General features: G+C 35.7%; 1 protein-coding gene across 4 annotated transcripts in view; it reads right to left on the bottom strand.

Annotated features, from left to right (window-relative positions):
- Nucleotides 1-27,805, bottom strand: part of LOC145673792 (b(0,+)-type amino acid transporter 1-like) — a 715,231-nt gene that overhangs the window by 327,117 nt on the left and 360,309 nt on the right. For all 4 annotated transcript variants that reach the window (XM_081743553.1, XM_081743550.1, XM_081743552.1 and 1 more), the window contains one exon: nt 22,847-22,948. In XM_081743553.1, the coding sequence (XP_081599679.1) occupies nt 22,847-22,948 (102 nt within the window). The remainder of the gene's footprint in view (nt 1-22,846; nt 22,949-27,805) is intronic.

The following is a 27,805-nucleotide window of genomic DNA, read 5'->3' as shown; positions in this document are numbered from 1 at the left end:
TTTCTCAGGCCCTGACATCATGTACGAGGGACCCAACGATGAAAATCACACTCCCATAATTTTAATTGGTTTGGCTGGTCATTTTGATAGTATTCAATCTTTAACTGCTAGTTTTGCCTCCAAATTCTATTGTTAAGCGTGCCATAAAAATACAGTGAACGGAACAGACTTGTAAAAAATTGTCCTGTAATGTGCTCCAAATGTTTACAGAGACCTGTATGCCACAAGAATCAAACGCTGATGCTGTGGAACGACTGCAACCGTCAATTTTACGAAGAAGAATGCCTTAATAATCATCGTAATGTTCCATATCATCACGGGGAACCTGTATGTAAAATGGTGAAGGAATGTATAAATGTTACAGAGTATATTCTTTTGTGCATACTGGACAACGAATTCATGACTGCAATGAGATCTTTTGTAATGCACGTAAGAAGATTGCTCCAGGATCGTATCAATGTTTCATGCTTCCTGATCGACAATGCTTGAAACCTGGTGTTACTTCACTCATGAATGCAAAGAAAGCCTAATTGATTTTCTAGGATATAGAATACATGCAGGACAAGAACATTGGCGACAATATGTTTGTACACGTTCCGAATTTATTGATATCCAACAGTCTTGCAGTACGTGTGGTCAGCGCCAGCATATTTTCCAAGGAGAGGATCCAATTTATAATTTTCTTCAGTACTTGAGGGAACTTCGTCCCAACATAAATAGGATTTTCTGTCTTGCTCACAATTTGAAGGGTTACGATACACATTTTATTCTAAAGGCTATGATAGAGCAATGTCAATGGAGGCCTGACGTCATATTAAATGGGACCAAAATACTAAGTTTGACATTAAATAATCTAACGTTCATTAACTCTTTGAGCTCCCTGCCTATGGCATTAAGCAAATTGTCGAAAGCGTTCAATTTACCTGCAACCAAAGGATACATTCCGCATTTCTTCAACACCAAGGAAAATCAATCGTATATTAGACCACTTCCTGAAACGAAGTATTATGATGCAAATGAAATGTCCGTAGAAGACAGGAACAAGATTTTTCAATGGTACAACGACCATCGTAATGACACGTTTGATTTCCAGAAGGAAATTATCAACTATTGCATTCAAGATGTTAGTGTACTGCGGCGAAGCAGAAACTAAAGTGAATCCCTTCTTGGAGACGATAACAATTGCAAGTGCTTCCAATTTAGTATTCCGCCAGAATTTACTAAAGCCCAATACCCTTGGAATTCTACCGGCACATAGTTATCGATGGAGAAGTACACAATCGATCGCTTCAATGCAATGGCTGGCCTACATTGAAAACAACGAAGGAAAACAAATCTTATTTGCGGCTCGACAAAAAGATCTGTTTATTGCGGGATTCCATGTTGAAGGCTACTACCAATATCCCGAGACGTTAGAGGAACACGTCTATGAGCATGCCGGCTGTTTTATTATGACTACAAATCATGTATAACTACAGACCGTAATCAGCCCATCTACGGCAATTCAAAAGACACCATGGAATTCCGTTATAAACGAAGGCAACGAAAAAATGCAAAACTGCGTGAATTGGGATTCATTGTATATGAATTTGGGAGCGCGAGTTTAAACAGTTCTTGAAACAAAATCCAGCAATGGCGACATATCTCAAAAATCACCCGTACATGAATCGTAGGCCCTTAAATCCAAGAGATAGATTTTTTGGAGGCAGAACCAATTGTGTGAAATTGTACCATCAAGTCGACGAAAAATCAATAGAAAAAATTTCTCGATATTGTTCACCTGTATCGTCATCAATAAGTGCACTAAATACCCTGTAGGACATCCTAGAATTTATCTACATGGCGATGAAAATGTACCACCAATAAATAAAGTCAGTGGTCTGATCAGAAAGACGATATTGCCAAGTCGCCACCTTTATGATGGTCTCCTCGCATATCGATGCAACAAGAAACTACTGTCTCTGCTGTGTGCTGCTTGTGCTAAAGAAATGAACCCAGACCCTACAACAACGTGTACGCACAACGATCAGAAGCGATGTCTCACTGGAACATTGGTATCATACAAAATACGAAAGGCAATAGAATTAGGATGTCAACTGGTGGAAATTTTTGAAATTTGGGATTATGACATTGAACAATATGATCCCATCACGAAAACAGGTGGCTTGTTCACGGAATACATCAACACGTTTTTAAAATCGAAAATGGAAGCTTCTGGATGGCCGAGTTCATGTGTCACCGAAGAAGACAAAACGAAATTTATACAAACTGTGCTGGAGCGTGAAGGTATTGCTTTGGACCCGGCCAGAATTGAAAATAATCCTGCACGAAGAAGTTTATCTAAACTTTGTCTTAATTCTCAATGGGGAAAGCTCAAGCAACGTACAAACTTTAGCCAGACCACGCTTATTGATCGGCTGGAATTTTTTTTATGAAAAACTTACTTACCCCGATATTGAACTCCATCAAATTGTACCCATCGATGATACCATGTTGTAGGCGTTCTGGGAGTACAATGAACAAGTGCGTGTTCAAAATCGAAACACCAACGTCGTTTTAGGAGCATTTACATGTCAGGCACGCCTGGAGTTGTACAAGTACTTGGAATTGTTGCAGGAACGCGGTTTATATTTCGACACTGATTCTGGGATATTTATAGAAAGACCGGGGAGCCAACTACTGAACCTTCCACGTATTTGGGATGTTTATCAGATAAGATGGATTTTTATGGACAACGAGCGTACATCAAGATATTTGTTAGTGGAAGGCCCAAAAATTACAGTTTAGTAATATATAATCCAGACACCAACGTCACCAGCTACATATGCAAAATTAGAGGATTTACCGTAAACTACAATGCCGGACAGCAAGAAAATTTCAACACCCTAAAAGAAATGATAACGAATCAATGTCGTGGACAAGCCACCATTTTCATCCCTCATAAAATATGCAGGACCGAAGACCATAACATCGTCACTCGCAAAGAAGAAAAAATTTACAGCAACCAGTACAGAAAACGTCGATTCAGAGAACTGAATTCCTATGATACGGTTCCGTACGGGTACGTTAAAAAACGGAAGCTAGAACAAGAAAAAATAGATGAAGAAAAACCATAAATACAAAATGAGGCGACCATTGTAACACAGTCTTTTTCCTTTTCCTTTTTCCGCCTGATCATAAAGCAGCAACACTAAGAAAATATGCAGTCATCTGGTACCCAGAAGAGTTCGTAAAGCAGCAACACCATCAGTGGAAGAAATTTAGTCATCTCGTAACCGAGAAAGGGGGACTAAACAGAGAGTGTTACACATCCATCTTTTACGAGTAAGTTTTATTTCTCTCTCATCAATATTTACTCGATTTTATTTTTCAGGAAGACAAATTCGTAAAGTAATCTATTGCTTCGCATTTTTCTTTACAGGATGCGTCTGCAAGATTCGAAGATGATGACACGTCCGGAGTATTCATTCACCTAAGTTCACCACTTATTGTATTAATAAGATTGTATGAGGAAAACATATATCTTTTGTTAAAATACAACAATTTGAAAAAAATGTTTTGTTTTTTCTTGAAACCCCGAACACTCGTTTACAAATAATGGTAATCTTGAAAATTTGGTTTGAGAATTTGAGGTGGAAAATTTATCCAAGATTTGGTTTAAATTCTTAGTTTGAAAATATTTCGTTCGAAAAATTAATTTAATATTTTTAGCCCAAAATTTGATTTTTAATTTTTTAGTTCAAAAACATTAGTTCAGTTCCAGAAAAAAGTATTATTTGAAAATCTTCAGATGCGATTTAAATCTTTTAGTTCGAAACTTTTGTTTTTAAAAACTGGTTTAGTTCGAAAAAATTCTGAATTGAAAAGTTCGAAATTTTTTGAATTTTTTTAGTTTCAATTTTTTAGTTGGAAAAATTATGGTTTGAAATCTTTTTTTTTCAATTTTTTTTAATTCGAAAATTTTGGTTTGAAAATTTATTTCGAAAAATTTTTTGAAATTTTTTAGTTTCAAATTTTGATGGTTAGAAAATTCTTTGTGTGAAATTTTTGTTTAAAATTTTTTGTTCGAAAAAATTTAATTTGAAAATTTATTTCGAAAAGTTTTTGTTTTGAATTTGTTTAGTTTTAAATATTTTTTCAGTTCAAAAGGATTTTGTTTAAATTTTTTCCTTTCAAAAATTTTTAGTTTTGAAAAATTTAGTTTCAAATGTTTTTGGTTCGAAAAATTGTTTGAAAATTCTTGCATTCTGCGGAACCGTTTCGAAAAGAATCGGAGCAGTTTAGATTTTAAAAATCTGGCAACACTCTTTCCATCAATAAGGCGCTTACTGAGCAACAAAACGCTGAGCGTTTAAAAAATCGCTCAAACTCACAACAATGTTTTATAAGAGTTCTAACAATGAAATCTACAAGCGACCAGGGTGATCCCCTCTTTCACCGTTGTTAAAAATAAATGTATCCTTTCAGAGACATACTTTTTCAAGGAAAAAAATCTATATTCAATCTCCACGCGTAAACATCTGTGGTAGGCTCCTTCTCCATCACGGTAAGAAAGAGGTTAATCATCTTACTCATAAAAGAAAACAATAATATTTAATGTAAACTTTAGTACACCTTCGTGGTACCAAAAGGGTAACAATAAATTGGAACGAAATTCTAAAATCAAGGTCAAGGGTGGATCGCCTGATCTCCTGAAATCATATCATGTGATCTGAAAATTTAAATTTCTTGCGTTAGTGTGGGGGGCTAAGATCATGTGACTTTTATCAACCAATCAGAATTGAGGTTCCAAAGCACTAATCAAAGAGAATAACCTTAAAAGGAGACGAATTTCATAAATTCAGAGTGAGGGATTTCCTCAAAAAAGACTCATAACGATATACCATGTAACCTGTTCACGGTGTGGCGGGTCTAAAATCATGTGACGGATATCACCCAATCAGAATCGACGTACCAAAGTACTCATCAGAGATGATACCCATAAAAGGGAACGAATTTTAAAAAAATCCCAGGGCCTAAGATCACGTGACCTCTATCAACAAATCAGAATCAATGTACCAAAGGAATCATCTTACCCGTAAAAGAGAGAACGAATTTCAAAAGTCCCAGGGCCTAAGATCACGTGACATCTATCAGCCAATCAGCATCGTGGTACCAAAGCATTCATCTTACCGTAACAGGGAACGAATTTCAAAAGACCCGGTCATAAAAGAGAGTGAGGGATTTCTAGCTTTCTTTTTTTTTTGGGAACTAACCAGGCATCCCACCCATCAAATAGTTCAGTAGGCGGGGTTTCAGTTTCGATTCCCGGTGGGAGAGCCTTTGAAATATTACATGTCCTCTATGTATCTGTGTTCGTGTCCCTGTCATTCAAGGTTATGGAAATACCTGTAAAACGAGAGAATAACCGAATATGATAGATATAAGTTACGGATATACTTTCGGTCTTTTTTAAAATTTAAACTTGAATTCCCTGGACTATATTATTTTATTCCAATTTGCTACACAGACTTCTGTTTTTTGACTCTTACAACAAAGAGCTGTCTTAGGGTAGTGGCTTGAGCATTCGTTTCGTTAGTTACGGGTCAGCGGTTCGAGTCCCTCCGAGGATATTCAGAAATATTTTAAAATTTAGAATGTAGATATTTCTGAAGTATAATAACATGAAAATAGTAATTTCTCTCGTTCTTACAAGTTAGAGTTGAAAAGACTTTATCCACAGAGGAAAAATAACAACATGACGTCACAGTCTAGAATCTCGATTCCTACTGTCTGAAACCTTCGCGTGTTTCGCAAACAATTCATGAATACAAACGGGTCATCCTTCAGGCCTAGTATGAGTCATATATTTGTGTGAAACGTCATTGTGGAATTGTTATTAAGTTCTTCCACTCTTACTGGAAATAATAATATTTTCGTTCGCCATTTTCAGCACCTTCCACATATTCATTCAACCAAAATTGGTAATAAATAAACTCCATGGCTCTGGATAATCACAATAACACTTAAAACAGAGTTCTGACCATTTAAAATTATATAAATGAATGTGCTAACCAACGGCTGAAGAAGATATACGATTTACTGTCATCTGTCTTTTCTCAATGTCTGATGAAGAGGACGTTGGGTCCTTGAAACTGTAACAAAAAACGTATAGTTATTAGTATAATTTATTTTGTTTTGGTCAGAACTGCGTTTCAAACGTTAAAAAATTGGTAAATACGAACTATTCTTTTTTATATTTGTTTCTATATTTTGTTAAAATATCAAAATAACGCATATATAATCCAATGTCTTTTACCCAAACAAAGGGTGTTATGTATCGTGATGAAGACAAATCCTACTTAGTTTCGGTTAAGGAATCCGAAGGTTCGATTTTCATATTGTACAGTAGCTGACACCTTCTTTTCCCAATCTTTTCTTTTTAAAGTATCTCTTATAAGACAATTCATCCTTATAGAGGATCCAAAACATTTCTTTTTATTTTTTTAACTTGAGTATGCTTATTTGCATTAGAATAGGACGTAATATTGAGGTCTCAAACATACAATAATAATAATAATAATAATAATAATAATAATAATAATAATAATAATAATAATAATAATAATAATATAGAAGACACATTCTGTATGAGGACACATTGTATTAGAATCTGTGAAATCGCCCGTAGCGTTAGACAGAAGTTACAAAATAGCCGGGATTAGAGGGAAGTGTCAGGACGATCAGGACATACCCTTTGCATACGTTCCTACAACTAGCTAAATGTTAAAACGGAATGTTTCGAGGGAAATTTCATGTAGAAAGTAGGGACACAGAACTCACAAGAGACGTAAGAAAATTTGGTTTTAAATAATTGTTATGTCGGTTAAGCTACAGAAGACGTCGATGATGAGAATGAAAGAAATCTTGGAATAAAGAAAGTGGGAGAAAGCGAAACCCGGAGAAAACCTACACACAGGTAGGCACGTAGACAGGATTTTGTAATACGGGGGTCCGTGACATGAAATACTGTGGTTATGACACCAGGTGCTCGATCACTCTAAACTATTTTACTAGTAACATATTGGTTCATTTAGCCAGGATTCCGTAATGGAGGAGGGTGCAAAATGAAATACTGTGGTTATCACACCAAAGACTCGTTCAATCTTAACTATTTTACTCGCAACATATATTGGTTTATTAGAACAATAATATGAGGATATGTTGGTAAGTAGTTTAGTAACAATCTATGAAGAAATCTCGGGTAAAAAATGTTTAAAAAAGTATTTATTTTTTTAAAATAACTACGTTCCTTCCTCTGTTCATTCAAATGTAACAATTTTCCTTACATTATGACCTCAACTTATAAAAAGTACACATCTTCTGCTATAAAAAGTACATACACAATAATGTCTTGAAAAGTATTTTACAATATCTGCGTTCCTTTCTCTGTTGAATCAAATATTAACGAACTTTCTTTCCACATAATTTTTGTTGATATTATTTATTCAGTCATTTACTATCTGTTCCAAATGACAAGCTAAAGGAGCAATAGAAAACTGTTTCTCAAATAACATCTTTGATACTGCAGAGAAGTGATGATAAAAAATTATGATTAAAAAATGTCCATACTATTACAGAATGGCACTATGTTTTCGGACGCTTGAACATTCCCTTAGTAGTAGTAGAAATTCTGAGAATTCCGTAACATTTTCTGCATATTTCAAGAAATTTTCTAGAAATTCTTTTTCTTAGCCTCGTCCCGTCTCGAATGTAAAATGTTAATTCTCATTTTTTTTGTGTGTTTTATAAACGAGATGAAAAATTCCTCTTCTCGTGGGCAACATTAAACAAAACAATGATATTCTTGCGAAATGTCACGTTTCTGCTTGTAATGGTATGGCCTGAGCGAAAATAACTGCTAGCTTTTAATCTTCTTTGATATAATAATAATTATTATTAGTTTATTATTATTACTATTATTATTCACGAATATTTGATAGTTCAAGTATTGAAACATCCGAGTATTCAAATATCTGAATTAAATTAAACGTGTGTTATCGTCGATCAATCGCCATCAAAAATCCTAAAGTAAATAAATGCCCGACGTGGATTCGAACCACGAACCTCCAGTTTACTGATCCAGCACCGTGCCCACTGAACCACGATCACTACGCGGTAAATAATTCGTCTTTAGTCTCGTTACTTCAGGTTCCTTTGCCTCCGCTTGCAAAGTTGTATTTCTTAGCTTGAGAAGATCTTTTGTATTTATTTTATGATGATATAAGTGAACATTCTTCGGCGAAGTTTATATTAATAACTTGAGTTGTTCTTAAACCTTTGGTTCACAAGTTTGTTTCTTCTCCAGACGAAACCACAGATTTAATGCTCATACTCTGCATTTGTTTCAAAGCAGTCCCCATCACCTGATCGATGATTTATATCCGCATTCATATGATACATTGTAACTAAGTTACAAGAGGTTTACGTCCTATCTGAACGGCTCATCCACCTAGTCAACTTTTGAAATATCCCATTAAGTTAGCTTTCAACGTAGCTAAAGGAAACGTATGTAAATGAGTACATAGAGTTCTCCGTAGTAGAATGGATAAAGCCATGGTTCGATAACTACAAGGTTCGTGATTCGAAACCCGTCTCAGAAATTTCATCTTTTTTAAATTCTTAATTCCTCAGTTTCAATATCTTTCTCCGCCTTCGTAATCATCTGATGCTCTAAAAAGAGTTCTCCGCCTTAATTCGACAACTGCCTAATGTGATCCTCGCAGTTCGAAACCTTCCCTTCTTCTGTTTCACAAAATCACAAATTTCGTCATAATGCGAATGCAGTCCGATCATTTTTCCCCAATTCCAAATCTGTGTATATAAATCATTCCTCTCTGTCTCCATACTTGAATCTCTCGCTTTCTCTCTGTCTCTCCCAATGCCGCCCAGGAGCTCATATGGCTTGAGATCCAACTTTCGACTCTTGAAACTAAATGTAAGCTCTCTAGCAATGTGCTATCGTAGCTCTATAGGTTTGTTGCTTAAAGCAATGTGTTTTAGATTTTATTCGGGGAGGGGATCTCCGTCGACATAAGTTTTTCACATTTTAATTAGTGTGTTACTATACATTTGATCAAACAATACGTATTTATGAAGCTCCAGGGAGGAGGAATTACACCCACCTGTCCTGCCCAAATGACCCCCTGGAACATTTGCTTGTAATTACTTAAAAAATGAAATGAATCATTGAATAATACTCATTTCTGTCAGTAGATATTTTAGAGCTCTGTGCGTACATTACAGACTTTAGAAAGCACAAAACCTACTGCCGTTATTAGCAAGTTTCATAGATTTCTTAGGGAGCATCTTAGTTTCTTGCAGTCTTTAAAGAAGGGAAAGAATAAAACTAAAGATCTTTATGAAGCTCTGGGAACATTGTGTGACTTTTTTAAAATTTAGGCTCTTAAAAATATTTCAGAACAAACGAATGGAAAAGACTGTTTCAAATCTATAACGTTGTAAACTTGATTTCTGTTGCTTTTTCTGCTGAATGGATAGAGCGTACTACGTAACACACACACTGCTTTAGACAAGGAGAGGTGGTGGAGTTGGATTGAATACTAGAAGCAACTAATCGATTCAGATATGTATTTCTGTATACATAAGAAAACGGGGCAAGAGGTTGTTATTAATTTGGACTTAGAATTTTTGTAACAATTTCTATGCTGCGAACTGTACAAGTGGTGATAGAACACATAACAAACGCAGATCACGCTGTATTCTCACTCCATGTTGGGTGTGAATACAACATGATCTGGGCTTGTTGTTTGTTCTATTACCACTTGTACATGATATAGAATCATTTCTGTAGGTGGTGCAACAGTAAGAAGTTTCCTCGTGCACGGGAGAGGAGAAGAAGCTGTTCCTAACTATTACTCTCCCAAATAATCGTTATGTTGGACAAATTAACAAGAGCAACTTCCCGAAAGGTAGACTAATAAAACACAACATAAATCTTTCAGTTTTACATTCCTTCGTGATGCCGGTTACGCTGAAAGGATGGTAATGATGAGAATGTTCGAAATAGTGGATTGAATAAAGTGGGAGAACTCCGAGAAAACCGACGCACACGCTCTTTCCCTAACACAATGTCCACCTGGTGCGAGCTGGGATCGAACCAAGGATCATATGCACCAGAAGTGAACGCTCTAACACTGAGCCACCACTCCCTCAACTAATCGTTATGTTGGAACTTTTAACATAAGCAACTCCACGAAAGACATACTAATAAAACATAACATAAATCTTTCAGTTCCACGGTTATGCAGGGTAGGGTAAACAAGTTGGTGATGATCACAATATTTGAAATAGTGGATTGAATAAAGTGGGAGAACACCGAGAAACCCACGTACAGGGTTTGTCCAACACAAAGCCCATTTTGCGTGAGCTGGGACCGAACCAGGAGCCCCACGCACCAAAAGTGTCTACCACTGAGGTCCCGCGGCACCCATAACACAACTTAAGAATATACTTAATGTATTGGGTTGGCAACAAAGTTCCCGGCGTTTTTTAAATTGGAAATATCCGTATGACATTAAATACTTTTGGCACGAAGTTGTACATCGTTCGAAAGAGAATATATTGTTCTACCTAAAGTATATGTTTCGTTGTTATTAAGATATTTTTTTCTTATTTACAGATCATTAACATAGAATGTCGAGTTGAGAAGATTGAGCATTTTCGACACCTCTTTCTTTTTGCCTTTAATCAAGGTTCTAAGGCCGCAGAAGCTACTCGCAACATTTGTCTTGTGTATGGAGTGTGTGCTATAGCTGAAAGAAAGGCCCGTGATTGGTATGCAAAGTTAAAAAAAGGAAATTTTGACCTCAAAGACGCCCCTCGTTCTGGCCGTCCAGTTGTGTTCGATGAAGAGCGATTGAACCATCTTTTCCATGAAAATCCGCGTGAAACAACAAGTGAACTGGCAGAGAAGCATCTTCACTCGATGGGCAAAGTTCAGAAGTGTGGAGCATGGGTGCATGACACTGAAAACGGCGGGAACTTAGTTGCCAACCCAAATAGAAATCAAAACATAGCATTAACAATTGAGAGGGATGTTTGTATTGTAATTACTATTCTATTTAATACAATGTAATTACTATTCTATTTATTTACCTCCATTTAATTACCTAGAATAGTATTACCTGCACACACTAATATCTCTGGACAAATTTTATAAGACTCCTCCAAAACCATGTCAACCACGGGAGTAGACCCAATTAGGTTCGAGATGTAACAGCAAATGTATGCGCATGAGCACAGAGAGTTACGAAGTTGAACGCTGCTATAAAGAAAACACATGGAAACATAAAGTGAAATAAATCTTGTGGTTTTACACCTACACTTGTCCACTATGAGGCACCTGACCAAGTTAGCCTTTCAAACTGTTTAGGTTTTTACCAGCAACAGGCTGTGTAGCAAGTCCAATGATATAACTGCCGCAAAAGAAATGTGAAATTCAAACGCCTGAGCAGGCGCTTGAGTTAACATCTGTTACCAACTCTCACGAGCTGCATGGACACCTATATGACCTTCAACTTTAGTAACCAAATCAAATTTTCCGGCACAAATCGAAAGTACAAACACACCATATATATATATATATATATATATATATATATATATATATATACGAGGGCGGTTTGATAAGTCCGTGCAAAGTCCGAGAGAGGGCAACACTGATGCGTACCGAGGTGATTGTCAGTTATTAACATCTCTTGGAAGAACATACACCAAGAGGCAGCCAGATCTGTTTAGTGCTCTGTGTTTGGCGTGCGGGTAATTTGGGTAAGTCGAGTGGATTTCACAAACCTGGATGAAAGAGAATTTCGTGTGGTGATCAAACATTATTTTATGAAAGGTACTTCGCCTCAGAATACGAAGGAGAAGCTAGATAAACATTTTGTGAATCTGCATCTTCGATTAGAACAGTGTATAAGTGGTTTCAAAATTTTCGGAGTGGCCATATGAGCACAAGTGACGGTGAACGTTCTGGACGCCCTATCGAGATCACTATACCAAAAATCATTGAGAAAATCCATGATATGGTCATGAATGATAGACGAGTGAAGGTGCGTGAAATTGCTAGTGTGTTGGCATCTCTAGTGAAAGGGTACATAATATTTTGCATCAACACTTGGGCATGAAAAAGCTATCCGCACGATGGGTGCCGCCATTGCTCACAGTGGATCAAAACGAAGTCGTGTGAAGTGTTCCCAGGACGGATTGTTTCAACGGACTCCACAGGATTTAAAGTGTCGTTTCGTCATTGTGGACGAAATGTGGATACACCACTACACAAATGAAACCAAGGCACAGTCCAAACAATGGGTTGCCAGCAGGGAAGGTCATCTCAGGTAAGTAAATAGAAACGAATGCCAAAAAAGAAACAAAAAGAAAGTAGAGACCCTAAAAGTAAAATGTAGACATATTCACCACTGTTCAGAGGATGCTATATACAATGCACTAAGCAGAGTGTGTCGGTGGGTCGTAGTGAGTCTGCAGGTTATGGTGGATCGGTGGTTTATGGTACGTCACGATGGGTGGTGAATTGCAGTGGGTCACATTCTGTTGCCCCACGACCCACTAACCGACTTACATATCTTGACCCACATGTCTCACTTGACACAAGACTCACTTCAATTCTGGTGAGAGGTTTCCAATTCAGCATAAAAGAGACAATATAGGCTTTGTTAAATGCGAGGCGAGACAAGACAAAGCGTCTGTCTCGTCTCGTTTTGCTAGACGAGACGTGACATGTCCCTGTCTGAACTCATCGCGTTTAAAATGTCTCGAAAGCATTCCATAGCCCTCTCTTGTCCGATTATCAATTCTAAGTTGTAAACTTCTTTACATTTCGAAGTCGCATGGCTTCCAATTTTACTTCTATTATTATGAGGTTTACGAAAGAAAATTAGAGGAAAGGAGACGAGATAACAATTTGTCTCGTTTCGGAAACACGAGATGACACTGGGATAGCCAAGACGAGACAGAGGCTTCGTCTCGCATCGCTAAAATGAAACAATTTAACATGAGGAGAAGAAACAGGCAATCATGTTGTGTCTAGTGCATCATAATAATTTTAGACCCAGACGTAGTGTGCTAGGGAACCAACTTGCATTAACCATGCTTTCCTTATATCTTCTAATAATATCGAATTCCGGTATCAACCATGCTGACTTTGTCAAATAGTTTTCGCTGGTTACAGCCGCCTTAAAAAGGTGAAGACCTATGTATCCATATATATAGCTCTCTGAGTCCTTTCCCTTTTTGTGTGATTCGTATCAATGACAGTGTTACCACTAAATCAAGGTCACCAGTGCCCTTTTCCCCCTTAATCTTGGTTGTAAATAATTGGATAGCTTTGTAATTCTTTTAGACTAAAACCCCTAACTTATTCCAAATTTTCCAGGTCATTTTTCACAACAAAATATATATCAAAGTAGGCTCCTACCTTTTATAATAATTAAATCGTTAGGTAAGAAGAAAATAAATCCAAAATCTCAATTTTGAGAAATCGAAAAAAAACTGTATGTGTGGTAGTATTTTCTTCAGAAAGTGCCAAATTATACTTTAACCTGGGAGCAAGTTTAGGTATAGGGTAGTACTTCTAAAACAAGTTCTATCTACACAGAATTGTATAGAGTTAAATACAGTGGTGGATTGGTTTCCTTCTTAAAACTTATGACGAGTTTGCTAGGTAAAAATAGGAAAATACCGATTGAACCGATTCTTGTGAAATTTCCAAGGATTGGTTGTTGCTTCAAAGCACAAGTAAGTTCGTTGGGCATAAATCAGACAAGGGTAGGGAATAAAAACGCACTCTAGAAGCCCAAGAATGTAGAAAAACTGGGATGAAACCGAATTAAATAGACTGTTTTGAGTTACACAAACTTTATCAGTGTTCAAACATACTTCGGGGATTCAAATGACTGACTCCCGACGTTTGTGAGGCAAAGTCGATCATGAAATGAAAAAAAAAAGTAGTAAGAGCGTTAAAATAGTGATGAATTTGGACGAAACTTTGAAAGGTTGGTTATTAGTTCAAAATACGATTCAAGTCTCTAGGGGAAGAATATTTGAGAAGGGCATGGCTAGAACATTAAAAGCGGGAAGAACTCTAAAGTTAGTTCTGAGGATTTGAATAAAACTCAGTTGTTTATTGCGAGATCGCAGAATCTCTATACTACTATGAAACTGATACAATTAAGTCATTCATCCAGTGAATCATCATCTTTGTGGTTTCAAGTTGCAAGCTAAGTCACATGTTGAAAATGATTTCTTGTCATCCGGAATTAACGGAAAAATTTTACCGCAAGATTCAAGTTTTTGTCGTTGATTAGTACTTTGGGATTGTAAGCTGCATCCATCGGGAGTGTAGCTCCAAGAGTCGCACTTTCTGGCTTTTGCGGCAGGAAACTTTTCATTTAACATAGCCATCAATAACTCGCAAGCAGACACGTAACCTGCAGCTACTGAAAAAGTCGTACCATAAGAAACGGAAAAGATCTCTCTTTTATCAAATGATTTCGTAAATTTGTTAAAATACTTGGAGCACCAGTTTTTAAAGGATAAGGTACTCAGACGAAGTGTTTGTTTCATAGTAGCCGGCACTTTTCGCACTTTTGATCATCTCATTACATTCGCCAGATAACTCCTATATTAAACATAAACGGTAGATTCTAATCGCACTCGTTTCGTTACTTTCAATTACAGAGAGCTGCCACCTACAAAAGCGCCAATAAAGTTGGACAAGAAACCCTCTTTTTAAATCTTACGCTGACTTAAAGGTACTCTAATGACCTATAGGGACTGGTTTTGTTTTTTGCTTACCTCTCAGGTGTAGAGTGAATCTTGAAGATAATGTAGAGTACAAAAAGTCATTTTGTCATTTTTGGCTTTTATTCTCTTCTTAAACCTGACATTTTAAATGACCAACAAAGTCTAAAAGACAGGTTTCGTGTATGATTGGGTTGATATCAACATCAGGGCCCCGAAATGTTAATCCTTTCAGTGACAGTTGGATTAGTTTACACTACAAGGGATTTTTCTTTCGAAACTACAGTTTTACGCTGCAAAGTGCAACATTCGCATCCATACTTTTCAAGAGATGACCACACAATCCTCGATTATATTCAGGATAGTGAGGATAGAAAAGTCGCAGTTTAAATGGATGAAGTTTTCGTTCGGGTTATCGTGAATGACTGATCGTCTTGTCCTCCCGTGCTCCCTTCCTTTTCAAGTACCGTATTTATGCAATCCTAAGACGAACTTTTTAAAACAAATCATCCTCAGAATGAAAGTGCGTCGTAGATTCGAGTTTTAAAAGTTTACGCCTACATTTTGCACTGCCAGTAAGACCAAATTTAGAGCAGAAAACGATTGAGTTTTGCCGTAGATAGCTAATCTCGTTCGTCATGATTCTGTAAAGAATGTGTATTAGGAATACCAACATTTTCCGGAAAATAGGAAATTGTTTTATCCGGAAGCCGAAAAATTGGAAACTGAAAACGGAAGAGGAAAAATTATCATTGTTTGTTTTTACATGTTTATTTATCTTTTTCATTCTTAAGAAAAATCAATGCAATATAGTTTTTCGTTTTCGCCAAGAGTGTATCTTACATTTGAGGGTGTTTTACATTCACGTAAATAAGGTATCTAAAAATGTCCTGCAACCCGCTTTAACTCAAACCTACGTGTGAAACTGCTAAACTTTTATTCTTATTAACTTTTAGCTGAGATCTATACTTTGCTGATTTTTCCTATGGTTACGGACTTTCCCCCCGATTATATGTTAGGAACCTCAGAAGCACTTAATATGTACAGAAGAGAACATAATGTTTAAAACTGTAAAAATTTTGATCTCACACATTTTCACCGCAAATTCAATTTTACACATTTCTTGCATATTGCAGCACTTTTGAAATGTTGTGTAGATATATAAATGAAAGTCAAAGCTTTATTTTTACAGAACAGAAAATTACGTTTGAAGAAAAAACAACAGTCGACATACATTTTACCTCTGTTGCATATTCACCCATTTGAAGGAAAGTAAACGTTAGCTATACATATGAATGAAACGAAACGTTTTATTTTAATAGAACAGTGCGTTTGAAACTGAAATAAATCTTTTCAAACCTCACATGCTTATTTCACTTATCCCAGTTTAGGAATTTTGCAGAACATTTAAAGTAACGTATATACAGGTTGTATCAGACTACCAGTCTCAGGCATTTGTCTCAGTTCGTAGCGCACGTGAACAATTCGAACAAAATATTAAATAAAGAATAAAAATTAATATTGCTTTTTCTCATTCGTAATATTATAAAAGATTCTCAGTGCAGAGAGAAATCCTCCAAGAAGATCTATAATATACTAAAAATATATATATATATATATATAAAAATTACTATGTTCCGGTTACATAATGTTCTTTGGATACAACTTCCAAACATATTTGGTGATATGTGAAGTTATCAAAAAACTCGTAGTTATTGCATAGTGCGCGTATTCTTACTGCATATGCACGCAGATAATCGCACTTAGTATAGTATGTAATATGTAGTTATTTTAACTGCCGTAATAGTTAACAATCTGTTATATTCTTTGTGTTCTTGTTTCTTTGTCGGATGATAACAGCACTTTCGCCTTGAGTTCCGAGACATCAGAGTTACTCTAAAGGAGAATGGCAAACAAAAAGAAAGTAGTCAGGCAGATTAGTGCAACAAGAAAAGGGATTGCTGTAGTGAAAACAGAAACATGTGTGTAATACAGTACGGATAAAAGAAAACTGACATGAGGGCAAAAAGTTTCGTCGAAAAATGCTTTCATAAAATCTTTCAAGTCAAAAAGCTGCGACAAGACAGTGACATTGCTAAACTGCATCGCTTAACATGAATTTGCATCTAAATTCCTTCAAAATATGATACTAACATACATAGTATATAGCTGGGACTACCAAAGTTTTACAAAACCACCACGATGCAATACACTCTGCTGAGTCATGCATGACGGAAAATTGTTAACTCTTGTTGGATAATTTACCATATTTTAAGCATACTGCTGCACGACAATGTGACAGACCATCTATTTAAGACGGAACAGTCGAATTTTTCCAGAAATACTATTTATTAAAAATTAGGACCACAAAAGGGGAAAGGGTGTTTCATGGGAATCGCTGGTGACATGTGTCACTACAATTGCTGAACGTTTCATTAAGGAAGCAGCTATTTGAAAGGAAGATGAATCACTATTGTTACAGATTCGAGATACAGATCACATAGCTGCCGAGATGTGGTACCACAACTTGTGCCGTAAAGACTATACAAGCATTGACTAGACACAAACGTAGTGAAAATGAAACATTAATGGTTACAGGACACACGAGAAATCTTTTATGGAGGTAAGTGCATATATCCTGTGGACATAATTGAGGAGATCAATGTAGATATTTCAAGTTCTATCCGGGGGATATATCTGATGTATGTTCAAGAATAGCCAGACGATGCTAATGAAGAATGCAAATGTGTAAACTGAAGAAGTTGCTGAATGTTTTCCCACATGAGCTGCAGTATATTTTACCAGATTGTCCAGGTGAAATTGTTTATGCAAGGAACATACCTAAAGACAAATTCGTTGATGAGAGACTCTGTACACGTATGTCAGGAAGTTCTTTGGTTATTGAAATAGCCTTACTGTTACTGCGAACTGTTATTAATCATCATTGACGAGCATCAGTTCTTTAGTGGTTGCACACGGCAAAAGTGCTACATTCCAAGAGCTTCGTCTCACCTAATCTCCTTGTTTAGTTCATATCTATCGCTTTAGCTACAAGTAATCTGGCTTTTGCAGGCGTAAATCCAATGAAATCCCATGCTGCCAAATCTTTAGAGCAAGATATTTGTTTAGCTATATCAGGCATGGTTGATGTCAAAACGGATGCTTTTAGGTATAACAGTCAGGCAACTGACAAATAGTAAAGAACTGATTTCTCTGCTCAGCCGTACGGGCCACTCCTCTTGATATTCACAAATATTAGAATTAGAAACAACAATTTATGATTGTTTTGTCGAAAGCGGTGATGATCTGGCATCAGCCTTAGAAGATCAATCTGTATTTCCCTCTTTCGTTGGGAGAATTTCCGAGAATTTGAATCCGTATCGCTTCCAGTTAAAAAGGTAGATCTAATATCCAAAGTCATATCAGAGCTCTTGGAACGTAGCACCTCCCGCTGCGGACGGCCACAAAAGAACTCGCTCTTCTCAATGGTGATTATGAACAACTTGCAGTAACAATACAGCAGCTTCAATAATCAAAACACTTACTGACATACCTGCAACTAGTGCGCCTTCTCCAAATTTATCTTTGGGTATGTTTCTTGCATAAACAATTTGATCTGGTAAACGAACTAACTGTAGCGCACGTGGGAAGTTTTTCTACAAGTTCTCCTTCATTTCAAACATTTTAAATTCGTTATTAACATCGCCTAGGGCTTCATCTTGAACATACATAAGATATTTTTTTCCCGGTTAGAATTTCTACATTCAACTCCTTAATTATGTCCGCTGAACATATGCGGGCCGCGGTGGCTCAGTGGTAGAGCGTTCACCTCTGGTGCTTGGGGTCCCGGGTTCGATCCCAGCCCCCGCCAAGTGAACTTTGTGGTGGACAAACACCGTGTGCGTGGGTTTTCTCGGGGTTCTCCCGTTTCCTCCCACTTTCTTCATTCCACCATTTCATTCATCACTCATCATCACCGTCTCCTTTAGCCTAACCGGCATAATCGTGGGACGTAAAACTCAAAGATTTCATTTCATTTCATTTCATTTCATGAACATATGCACATATCTGCATAAAAGCTTTCTCAAGAGCTTTGTACGCATTGTTTGAATGTTTCATTTCACTAGGTTTGTGTCTAGTCGATTCTTGCATGGTCATTACGTCACAAGTTGTACCTTATTTCGGCTCTTAGAAGATCCATATCTCGACTCTGTAACAGTAAAGATTTTCCTTTCAAAAAGCTGCTTCCCTTAGTGGAACGTTCAGCAATTTACTGACACATGTCACCATGAAATACCCTTTCCATTTTTTCGTGATACTCATTTTCACTATTTCTGGCAAAATTCAGACTGCTCCTTGTTAAACGGGATGTCTGCCACATTGTCATGCAACAGTACGCTTCAAATAAGGTAAATTATCCACCTAGAGTACAATTTTCAGCCCCGCACGATTCAATAGCGTGACTTTGCAGTCGTCGTAATTTTGTTAAACGTTGGTAGTTTCAGTGATATACCACGTTTGTTAGTGTCATATTTTGTAGGAATTTGAATGCAAATTGATATTAAGTGGTACAGTTTTGCAATGCCACTGTCTTTTCGCAGTTCTTTGACCTGAATGATTTTATGGAAGCTTTTTTTTATGATTTCTTTGTCCTCATGTCAGTTTTGTTTCGTCCGTAGTGTATAACAGAGATTTTTCGATTTTTCCGTACAGTAATTCCCTTTTTTGCAATTGTTGTTTGTCTGACTTGCTTTTCGTTTGGCATTCTTCTGCAGAATAACTGAAAAGACGTGGATTTCAGGGCGAATGTGCTATTATCAACCTACAAAGAGACAACAAGAAGAATATAGCAGTTTAATATTATGGCAATTAAGAAACTACACATTAATTTCGATTATCTGTATGCATATGCAATAAGAATACATGCACTATACAATACAATCTTTTGATAACTTTACATATTATCAGAGATTTTTGGAAATTGTATTAATTATAAAACACTACTAAATCAAGTATTTTCAAAATAAGGTAATGTAACCACACAACAGTAAAATTATTGCTTTTAAATATTTTCTATTATCTATGGACCCATTAACCGTAATACCTTCTTGTATGATTTCGTGTTACTGGGAATGTGTTAGTATAACGTATGAGAAAAAGCAACTAGAATAATTTATATATCTTTTCGGTAGAGAACTAAAACGCAATACTGACACAGAGTCATACTCGTATTTCTATGAAAACCAATTATTATGAACCCTCTGAAACCTATGAAATACATTTTTCCTCTGCTACTATTTGCTGGATCAAGATGCAATTTTCAGTTCAAGTTGAACATAAAGTAGAACCCAGATGTTACATTTATATTTTGACCAACAACTATTTTTTGGTTCTAAGGACCCTCAGGAAGATACTAATATAGTAGCGAAAATTTTCCTATGGGGTTATAACCTCCTTTGCTCACGGTTTACATCTGAACTGAAAATATCCTGTAATTTTGTGGTATTAATAATAGGGTACAGCGGGGTAATTTGAATAATTTCAGACATATTCTCATATATCTCGGAAACTGTAATTGGTATTCAAATACAAAATTGTGAACGAAAACTTTGAACCTTACTATTACTTAACAATTTTTCTTAAGATAGTATCTGAGATACATCATTGTGAAATTTGGGTATTCAATTTTCCCGCCGAAATTTCGAAAAACGTAAATATGAGGGGCAATTTGAATAACGAGTGGGGTAATATGAATAACAAACAAAATAAACAAGTCTTATAGAAATAATGTATAAACTATTTATTAGTTAGATTGCAATTTCTACGGTAGTTGAAATATGCTAGTTTTGAATGAAAAGAAGTAGGTCTACATAAATTGTAAATATGCGTCACCTATAGCTATCTTTTAGAATGTAGGCCTACACTAAAAAAACTTGTTCAGAACACTGTCTAAGGCAAAGAGCCGTAATTGGTTAATTCATCTTCCATCGTTCGTATTTAACGACAACGACAACAGATAAACTGTTTTCAACCTTCTGCATCGACACAAACTTCGTGGAACTATGTCTTACACCGCTGGCAACGAATCCAGTCTCCCTTTCTAGCAGAACGTTCTGAATAGTAACTAAGAAGGCAAAAAGAGCAATTCCTTGTTTGACTTTCATTGCCTGCAGCCGTCTTTAGACTTAGGCCTACATTTTCGTCACTGGAAGAGATAGAGGATATCAGTTTCTTTCGAGCATTCATATGTTTTTTTTTCTTGGCAGATTCTGTATTAGCACTCTTCTTTCTTGTAGTGTCTTTGGATTTTGTTGCACCCGATGCTTGCGTCTTTCCTCAAAGGTATTTTATTCTCATTGCCCGAATATTTTCAGAAGTTGAGTGGCATGATTTTCCTGCGACACGACGTCTCTTCTACACACATACTTTTTCTGGGCTGGTAAGCACTTGTATGGGTTCATATATAGGCTTCGTTGGGACAAAGTTTTGAGAGCCATTACCGGAAGAAGAAGGCGCGTTGTTAAGATCTTCTCCCCGAGAAGACTGCTCCTTAAAATGTATAATAAGGCCATACGTTTCCGAAGGGGCGAATCGAAATTCTTCAATAGCTTATGGACTAAACGGGTAGATACCAGTACATGAAAACCCATTAACTGCCAGTCCAACAGAAGCTGTCCACTTCTAGGCTTCAGTGAACAAAATGCAGAAGTGAGATTTACTAGTCACTGACCTCGGTTTTAGTGAATCCAGATAGTTGCCTCTTGGTGGTAATTGGCTTTAAGCGCCTTAAAAACAGAGCGATTGAGTGGTTATAATACGAGTGTTGTGTCTGGAGGTAGGCAAAGCATTTCAATGTCATGACTTTGGTAGAACTCTAAGGACAAAAGTTGTGAGTGAGATATTGGGTTTTAAAGTCTGGATTTAGGCGTATGCCTTTGAATATTACTACAGAAGGTATAAAAGACCTTCTGGCATTGCACTGTTACATTTTCCCCTCGCTCAACAAATGTTAAACTTACCACCTCTTTTCTACCCTTTTCTGCAAAAATTTTAGGAGTCGTTTAGAGGAAGATTTCTTTCGTCCATATTATAAATACGGTTACGATGGTTTATGGAGATCATACTCGTTCATTAATTTTCCCAGTAAGTCAAAATAAGAATTTGCAGTTTCCTTGTTAACACTAGAAGCTTTCCCTTTTGACAAACAAATATAAAATAGTAGGCCTATAGTTCTAATTTCACTGCTATTCAAATTACCCCGTTTTGAATTATCCAAATTGCCCCGCAGTCGACGAATATTTCATTCAGAACGTGGTATGAAAACTGCTGATTAGTTGACGCCAGTGCTACCCCACATGCTACTGATATGATTATAACCCAGAGCGGTTTCATTTTATCCAGTAAATAATAAGGAGAGCTTAAGGAAACAACGTTGAAAGTTATAACGACCTAAAAATACACACATTCGTACTTACCTTGCAGCAAACAAAAAATCGTATATACCTTCAGAACCGAAGAAATAGTTTGTATTTCTGAGAGCGACTTCCGCAAAGCACCACCTACAAATCCACCACAGGTTCACAAACATTGCGAGCCGCGTTTCCACTCCAGCTGGCAAAATGCTTAACATTATTCAAATTCCCCGCCTATTCGAATTACCCTGCTGTACCCTAGTACTAGATATTTTACTGACACAGAAACTAAATTTCTATATTAAGTTCTGCAACTTATCCGACCTTAGTATTATTATAATAATTTAGTGATTTTTAGTAGTAGTATAATTTATATTAATAGGATATTATAATATCCTAATTTCATTACATACATGAAAATATTTAATAAAAATTCAAGGATATGATTATCTTCCTTGTATTGAAACCTTCAAGAATAGGAAAGTAACTGCAAATGTCCACAAAATTCTTGTTGCAGTGTCTCGCAGTACCGTTTGCTGATGACGGTGCATTGTAATTAGTTGTACAAAGTCCTAAAAAAAAGAAACAATGAATTAACTGAAATATATACCTACCTAAAAGTGAAATTACTCCACATAAGCCCCATACAATAAGGCAAAATGCAACTGAACCTGATCTCTCAAGTGCACTTGTTGGAGAAATGAAGATTCCGGACCCTGAAAGAATCATACAAGAGTATATGAAATAACATGGGTAAAAGAGCTTTCCATCGCATATACAAATACTTGAAAAGATGTACTCAAAATAAGCACAGATCAAAAAGGAATCTGATGCAAATATATTTACTAGATAATTCAAAAGTTCTACTACGTAATGAGAGTTATTCAGTGTGCCATTTCGTCAGAATTTCACGCTTAGCCTGTATGTAGTATTACATAATAAACTAATCAGGATAATCAATTTTTTCGAAAAACCTTTTTTCAGGAAATTGAGTTCGAAAATAACATAATTCATAGTGATTCTTAGTATATTATGAAATTAGTTTATTAAATGGAATTGTTAGAAGATCATGGTGAAGCATAGTAGGCTTAGCCTTACTTATATTTTTTATTTTTTAGTTCTGCATATAGATCGTATTTATATTCATATACACTGCATGGAATTCCTTATTCTAATCTTTTTGAGGGGGATGTATCCGAAAATATTTATTATTGATATTGCTTTGACTACCACAAAATTTATTAATCTATTGGGTAAACTAAAATTTTTATAGCTCAGTTTTCAATTTTGGCAGGGAACAACAAAAAAGTGATGCCCTTAAGTTTCAGAATTGTTGAACAACTCTTTTTGTTCAGTGGTAGATTTCACTCATCTGCATTAAGTAGTGACCACTAAAGCCAAAAATTGTTCAACAATTCTGAAATATAAGGGCGTCACTTTTCCTTCGTTTTTTGACAAGATTGAAAAAAGGATTTAGAATGTTTTGCTTCTATACGTCTGAATTATAAACGCCTGAGTAGTTTATATAAAACTTTTAGTTTGTTTAACTAGGGAAGGGGAAGTGTCTTCAAGCGATGGTATGATCTTTTTCAATTTATGTTGTTAAATTTTTTCAAATATTATAACCATATTTTTGCTTGTACCGGCCTTGAATTATTTAATTAATAGATATAATATTTTTATTGAATCAGAAATTATTTTATTTATAGAAATACAATAGAATTGTGATAATTCTTCTGCCTGAACGTCATTTATATAAATGCGTATTGTTTATCTCTAGTATAATAATTTATTATAGTGATGAGTATTTAGATTGCGAACGTTTCTTAACTATTTTGTTACGCTATTTTTATTGTTTATGTTTTCAATAGCAATATTAATCATTTCTCTCAATGAGAATTTTTGTTGGTTGACATGGGCTACGGTTAGTATCGTATAGTTTAGTTTTTTTATTATGAAAATGTTCTATCTTATAAAGCTGGTATATTAACTGCTCTTTCTAATCAGATTGGGGATGTTCAACTTTGTTAGCCAATGTCAGGATATTAAATTATGGTGGTTGAAATTGCTTAATTGTTTAATTGTTTATTTCCTGTTGAATTGCTTTGATTTCTGTAACAAGAAGTGCTCAAATCCCTTTTCCCGCATGACTACCTGCGGCAATAGCTGCTCCAATACCAGTGTCTGTAATCGTACATTTTTCTACTGTTGCAACTAATGCAGTTTATTTGTTGATTATCTTATTAAATGATTTTGGCGGAAATGTTTTATTACTGTTATCTATTTCATTACTTTCATGGCAGGTAATTATGAATGTGACTTAATAAAAATTATAGTTTTACTTACATTAAGCCAGCTTGGGCTTATAATAATACTTTCATCAATAGGATTTCCTAGTTTAGCCTTTTTTGTTTACACACGCTTAATTTAAGGCGTGCGGTGGCTCAGTGTTAAAGCCTTCATCTCTTGTGCATGGGGTCTCTGGTTCCATCCACGCTCAAGCCAAGTGAAATTTATGGTGGACAAACACCATGCCCTTGTGTTTTCTCGGGGTTCTCCCGTTTCCTTTTGCTGTCTTCATTCCACCGTTTTACTCATTTCTCACCATCACCGTCTCCTCTAGCTTACACGGTATAACGTAGGACGTAAAACTGAAAGATTTCGTTTACACTTTTAATTTAAATAATTACATTTTTATGTGCAGGAGCAATTTCTCATGGTTTTGGGTATTCATGAGATATTCCCTATAAAGGAGCACTTGTTGAGCAGGTGATGCTCCTTACTGTATCGTTTAAACGTAGCTAATTTGGCATTATGTGGCATAACATTTTTAGCGGGAATTTCTTCTAAGGAATTAATTTTAGAAATTTCATCTTTATCCTTTCTTCTTTTAATTTTTCTACGGAATTAACTGCTTGTTATTCAATTATTCTTAGATTTTACTTAACAGGTAGGTGATTTGGCTGATCTATTATTCATTCTATTAGTGATAATGAGAGTGGATCATATGTAACGGAATGTTAGGACTAGTAGTGATAGCAATTTTAGGTGGCGTCAGTTTGAGGTGGTTAGTTTTGTTTTTGGTAGTTATATTGTATTACCATTTTTGTTGATAATGGGCGCTCTACTCGTTAGAGGTGTAAGTTTATGAGTTGGTAAATTATTGACAGATTATCCTGTCGGCCAGTCTTTAACTTACTATATTAGTTCTATGATGTTAGGAAGTATATGGATTTTGCGTTATCTTTCAACTAATTAAGAATTGTGTTGGGGCGACAAGAACTCCTTACTTAATTACCTTTATGTATTTTTTATGATACTTTAGTCATGATTATTAGATGAAGGTACCTAAGGGCTAACAGTGTAATTTTTATGAGAGTTCATATCGATAAAGGATATTGCGTTCTCGATGTTGGATTAAAATTTTATTTAGGTGCAGAAGGTTAATATATATATATAGGTCTGTTCAGTTTTTGAAATCTTACATCATCTGAGTTTACGTGAATCGATGTGAGTCAGATCGATTTGCATCTTTAAAGTGTGGTAGAGTTGTAGTACGAAAGGACCAAGTACTAGTAAGAATTATTTTTGGATGAATAAAATTATTAATTTGGCAGATAAGTGCAATAGATTTGGGTTGTTTTCGGCTAATAGTATATTACGATTACGGATAGGAGAGAGGAGGGTAGGAGATTCTTATTTCATTTTAATTATTTGTGTTTTATTGGGTGTAGCCTTTTTACTTTTACTTGAGCGGAAGGTTTTCAGGACGGGGCCAAATAAGGTGGGGGATATGTGATTTACCTAAAACTTTTGCAGATGCAATTGTTTAGTAGGAAGCAGTTTTTCCCTTACTATTTAATTGGTGTTTTCAGCCTATTTTTATCCTTGTAAGTGTGGTTTGAGAATACCTTAAATGTTATATTGACATTTAATTTAGGTTGGTTATTTTGTGTGTGTGTATGTGTTGTACAAGAATGGGGTGTACACTGTAAGAATTGCAGGCCTATCGTATAAGGGTTGATTCATCTGAAATGGTCCAGAAAAAAACAAATTGGCTGCTCAAACATTTTTGAAAATTATGAAGCCTATGCAGTCGTTTGCTTCGTGTTTTAAGACTTTAAAACTCTTTTTACAATACGTTCGACTGAAGGAGTTTGCTTGTGGCGGTCATGTTTGTTTTGTGGCGCGCGCCTATTTTCACGATCGTAAGGGTTAACAAAAATGTTCATTACGAAAACAGTATTTGTTCTAGAAGGATAAAACCAAAAGCATTTTGTTTGAAATTTAGCGAAGCAAAAACTGGGCCTATAAGTGTTTACCTACGTTTCTCCTTTCCATAAGAAACTTACAAGTAAATTTAAACATCAATATCGGTGCAATTTCACGTTTTGTAATGTTTTGTAAGTAGGAAGGAGCGGTATACAACAGTTTGATTTAGTTTGTACTATCAAGAGATATTTCAGTAGTTTTACCAGAAAAAGGTATTGATTGTGATATGCTTACCCTTATGTTTTTATGATTGTGTTAAAATCCCGGTTTTGCCGAATAATCTGAAGTTTGGGTTCAAATACCAGTACCTCTGGTTGGCAAGTGATAGCAATCTCAAATTATCACAGGATATGGTGCTGTTGTATATGTTTATGACAAATAAGATATTCTTGTATATTTTACTATTACAAGCGTTATAGCCTCTCAAAAATGAAAAATTCTCCGTTGTAGTGATACCATTTTGGCACGCTGAAGAAGTTCTATGTAGAAAGTTACCTGTCTTGAGAGCATGTTGATATACTGTATATCTGTTCTATATGTTGTGCATTGTTTCAATATTGGAATAATTATATTTTTTTATAGTTTCACAGCACTAAAATTTATGGAGCTTAAACAATACTAATAACCTATTACTATTTGAGAGAGAGTACCTTACCCGAAGCGTTTAGCACAACTGAGATTGCAATAAAAGGAAACTATTAAAAAAAACAACATTGTTGTTGTAGAAACACAAAACATACGGGCATTTTAGCAACACATCAATTCCATTATGTTTGATTCTAACAAACTTGTTTGATGCAAGTGGTAGAATACGTAACATTGGGTGATCGTCGTAGTTCTTTGACTTTAAAATAAAGTAACATCTTACAATGCCTTCAGAAATAGGAACATGTTTGTAGTACCTTCTAGTACTAACAACTCTAGTAAAATGGTAAAATGTTTCTGTAGAGTTTCTGAGATCTTAGCTACTTCATCTGGTTTCACTAGTAAGTATTTTGTTTTGTAACTTTTCATTACAAAATAAAAACATGTCTTCTACTTTGAGTATCTGATTATTTATTGGCCTTTGCAAACTTGCTTTTGCGACCTCTCATTTTGTAGTTCCACCCATACTGTCAGATATGTTTTCCACATGGGATGATCCGATAAAGTGCCATTCAGCGTCAAGATCGAAGTCTTGTTTCTGACAGCATAAATTAGTAAGGTTCTTTTTGTTCTTATATTGACTGCAAGCTAAATCATTAAAATCAGTTAGATTTCTGATATTCGGATGTACTTTAAATTGCACTGTCAAAACCTTT

This window comes from Thermobia domestica, chromosome 17 (assembly GCF_964235325.1).
Source record: "Thermobia domestica chromosome 17, izTheDome1.hap1.1, whole genome shotgun sequence".
NCBI classification, from domain to species: domain Eukaryota; kingdom Metazoa; phylum Arthropoda; class Insecta; order Zygentoma; family Lepismatidae; genus Thermobia; species Thermobia domestica.
Note: the sequence above shows the minus strand (reverse complement) of the source record. Positions and strands in the feature narration are given on the sequence as shown.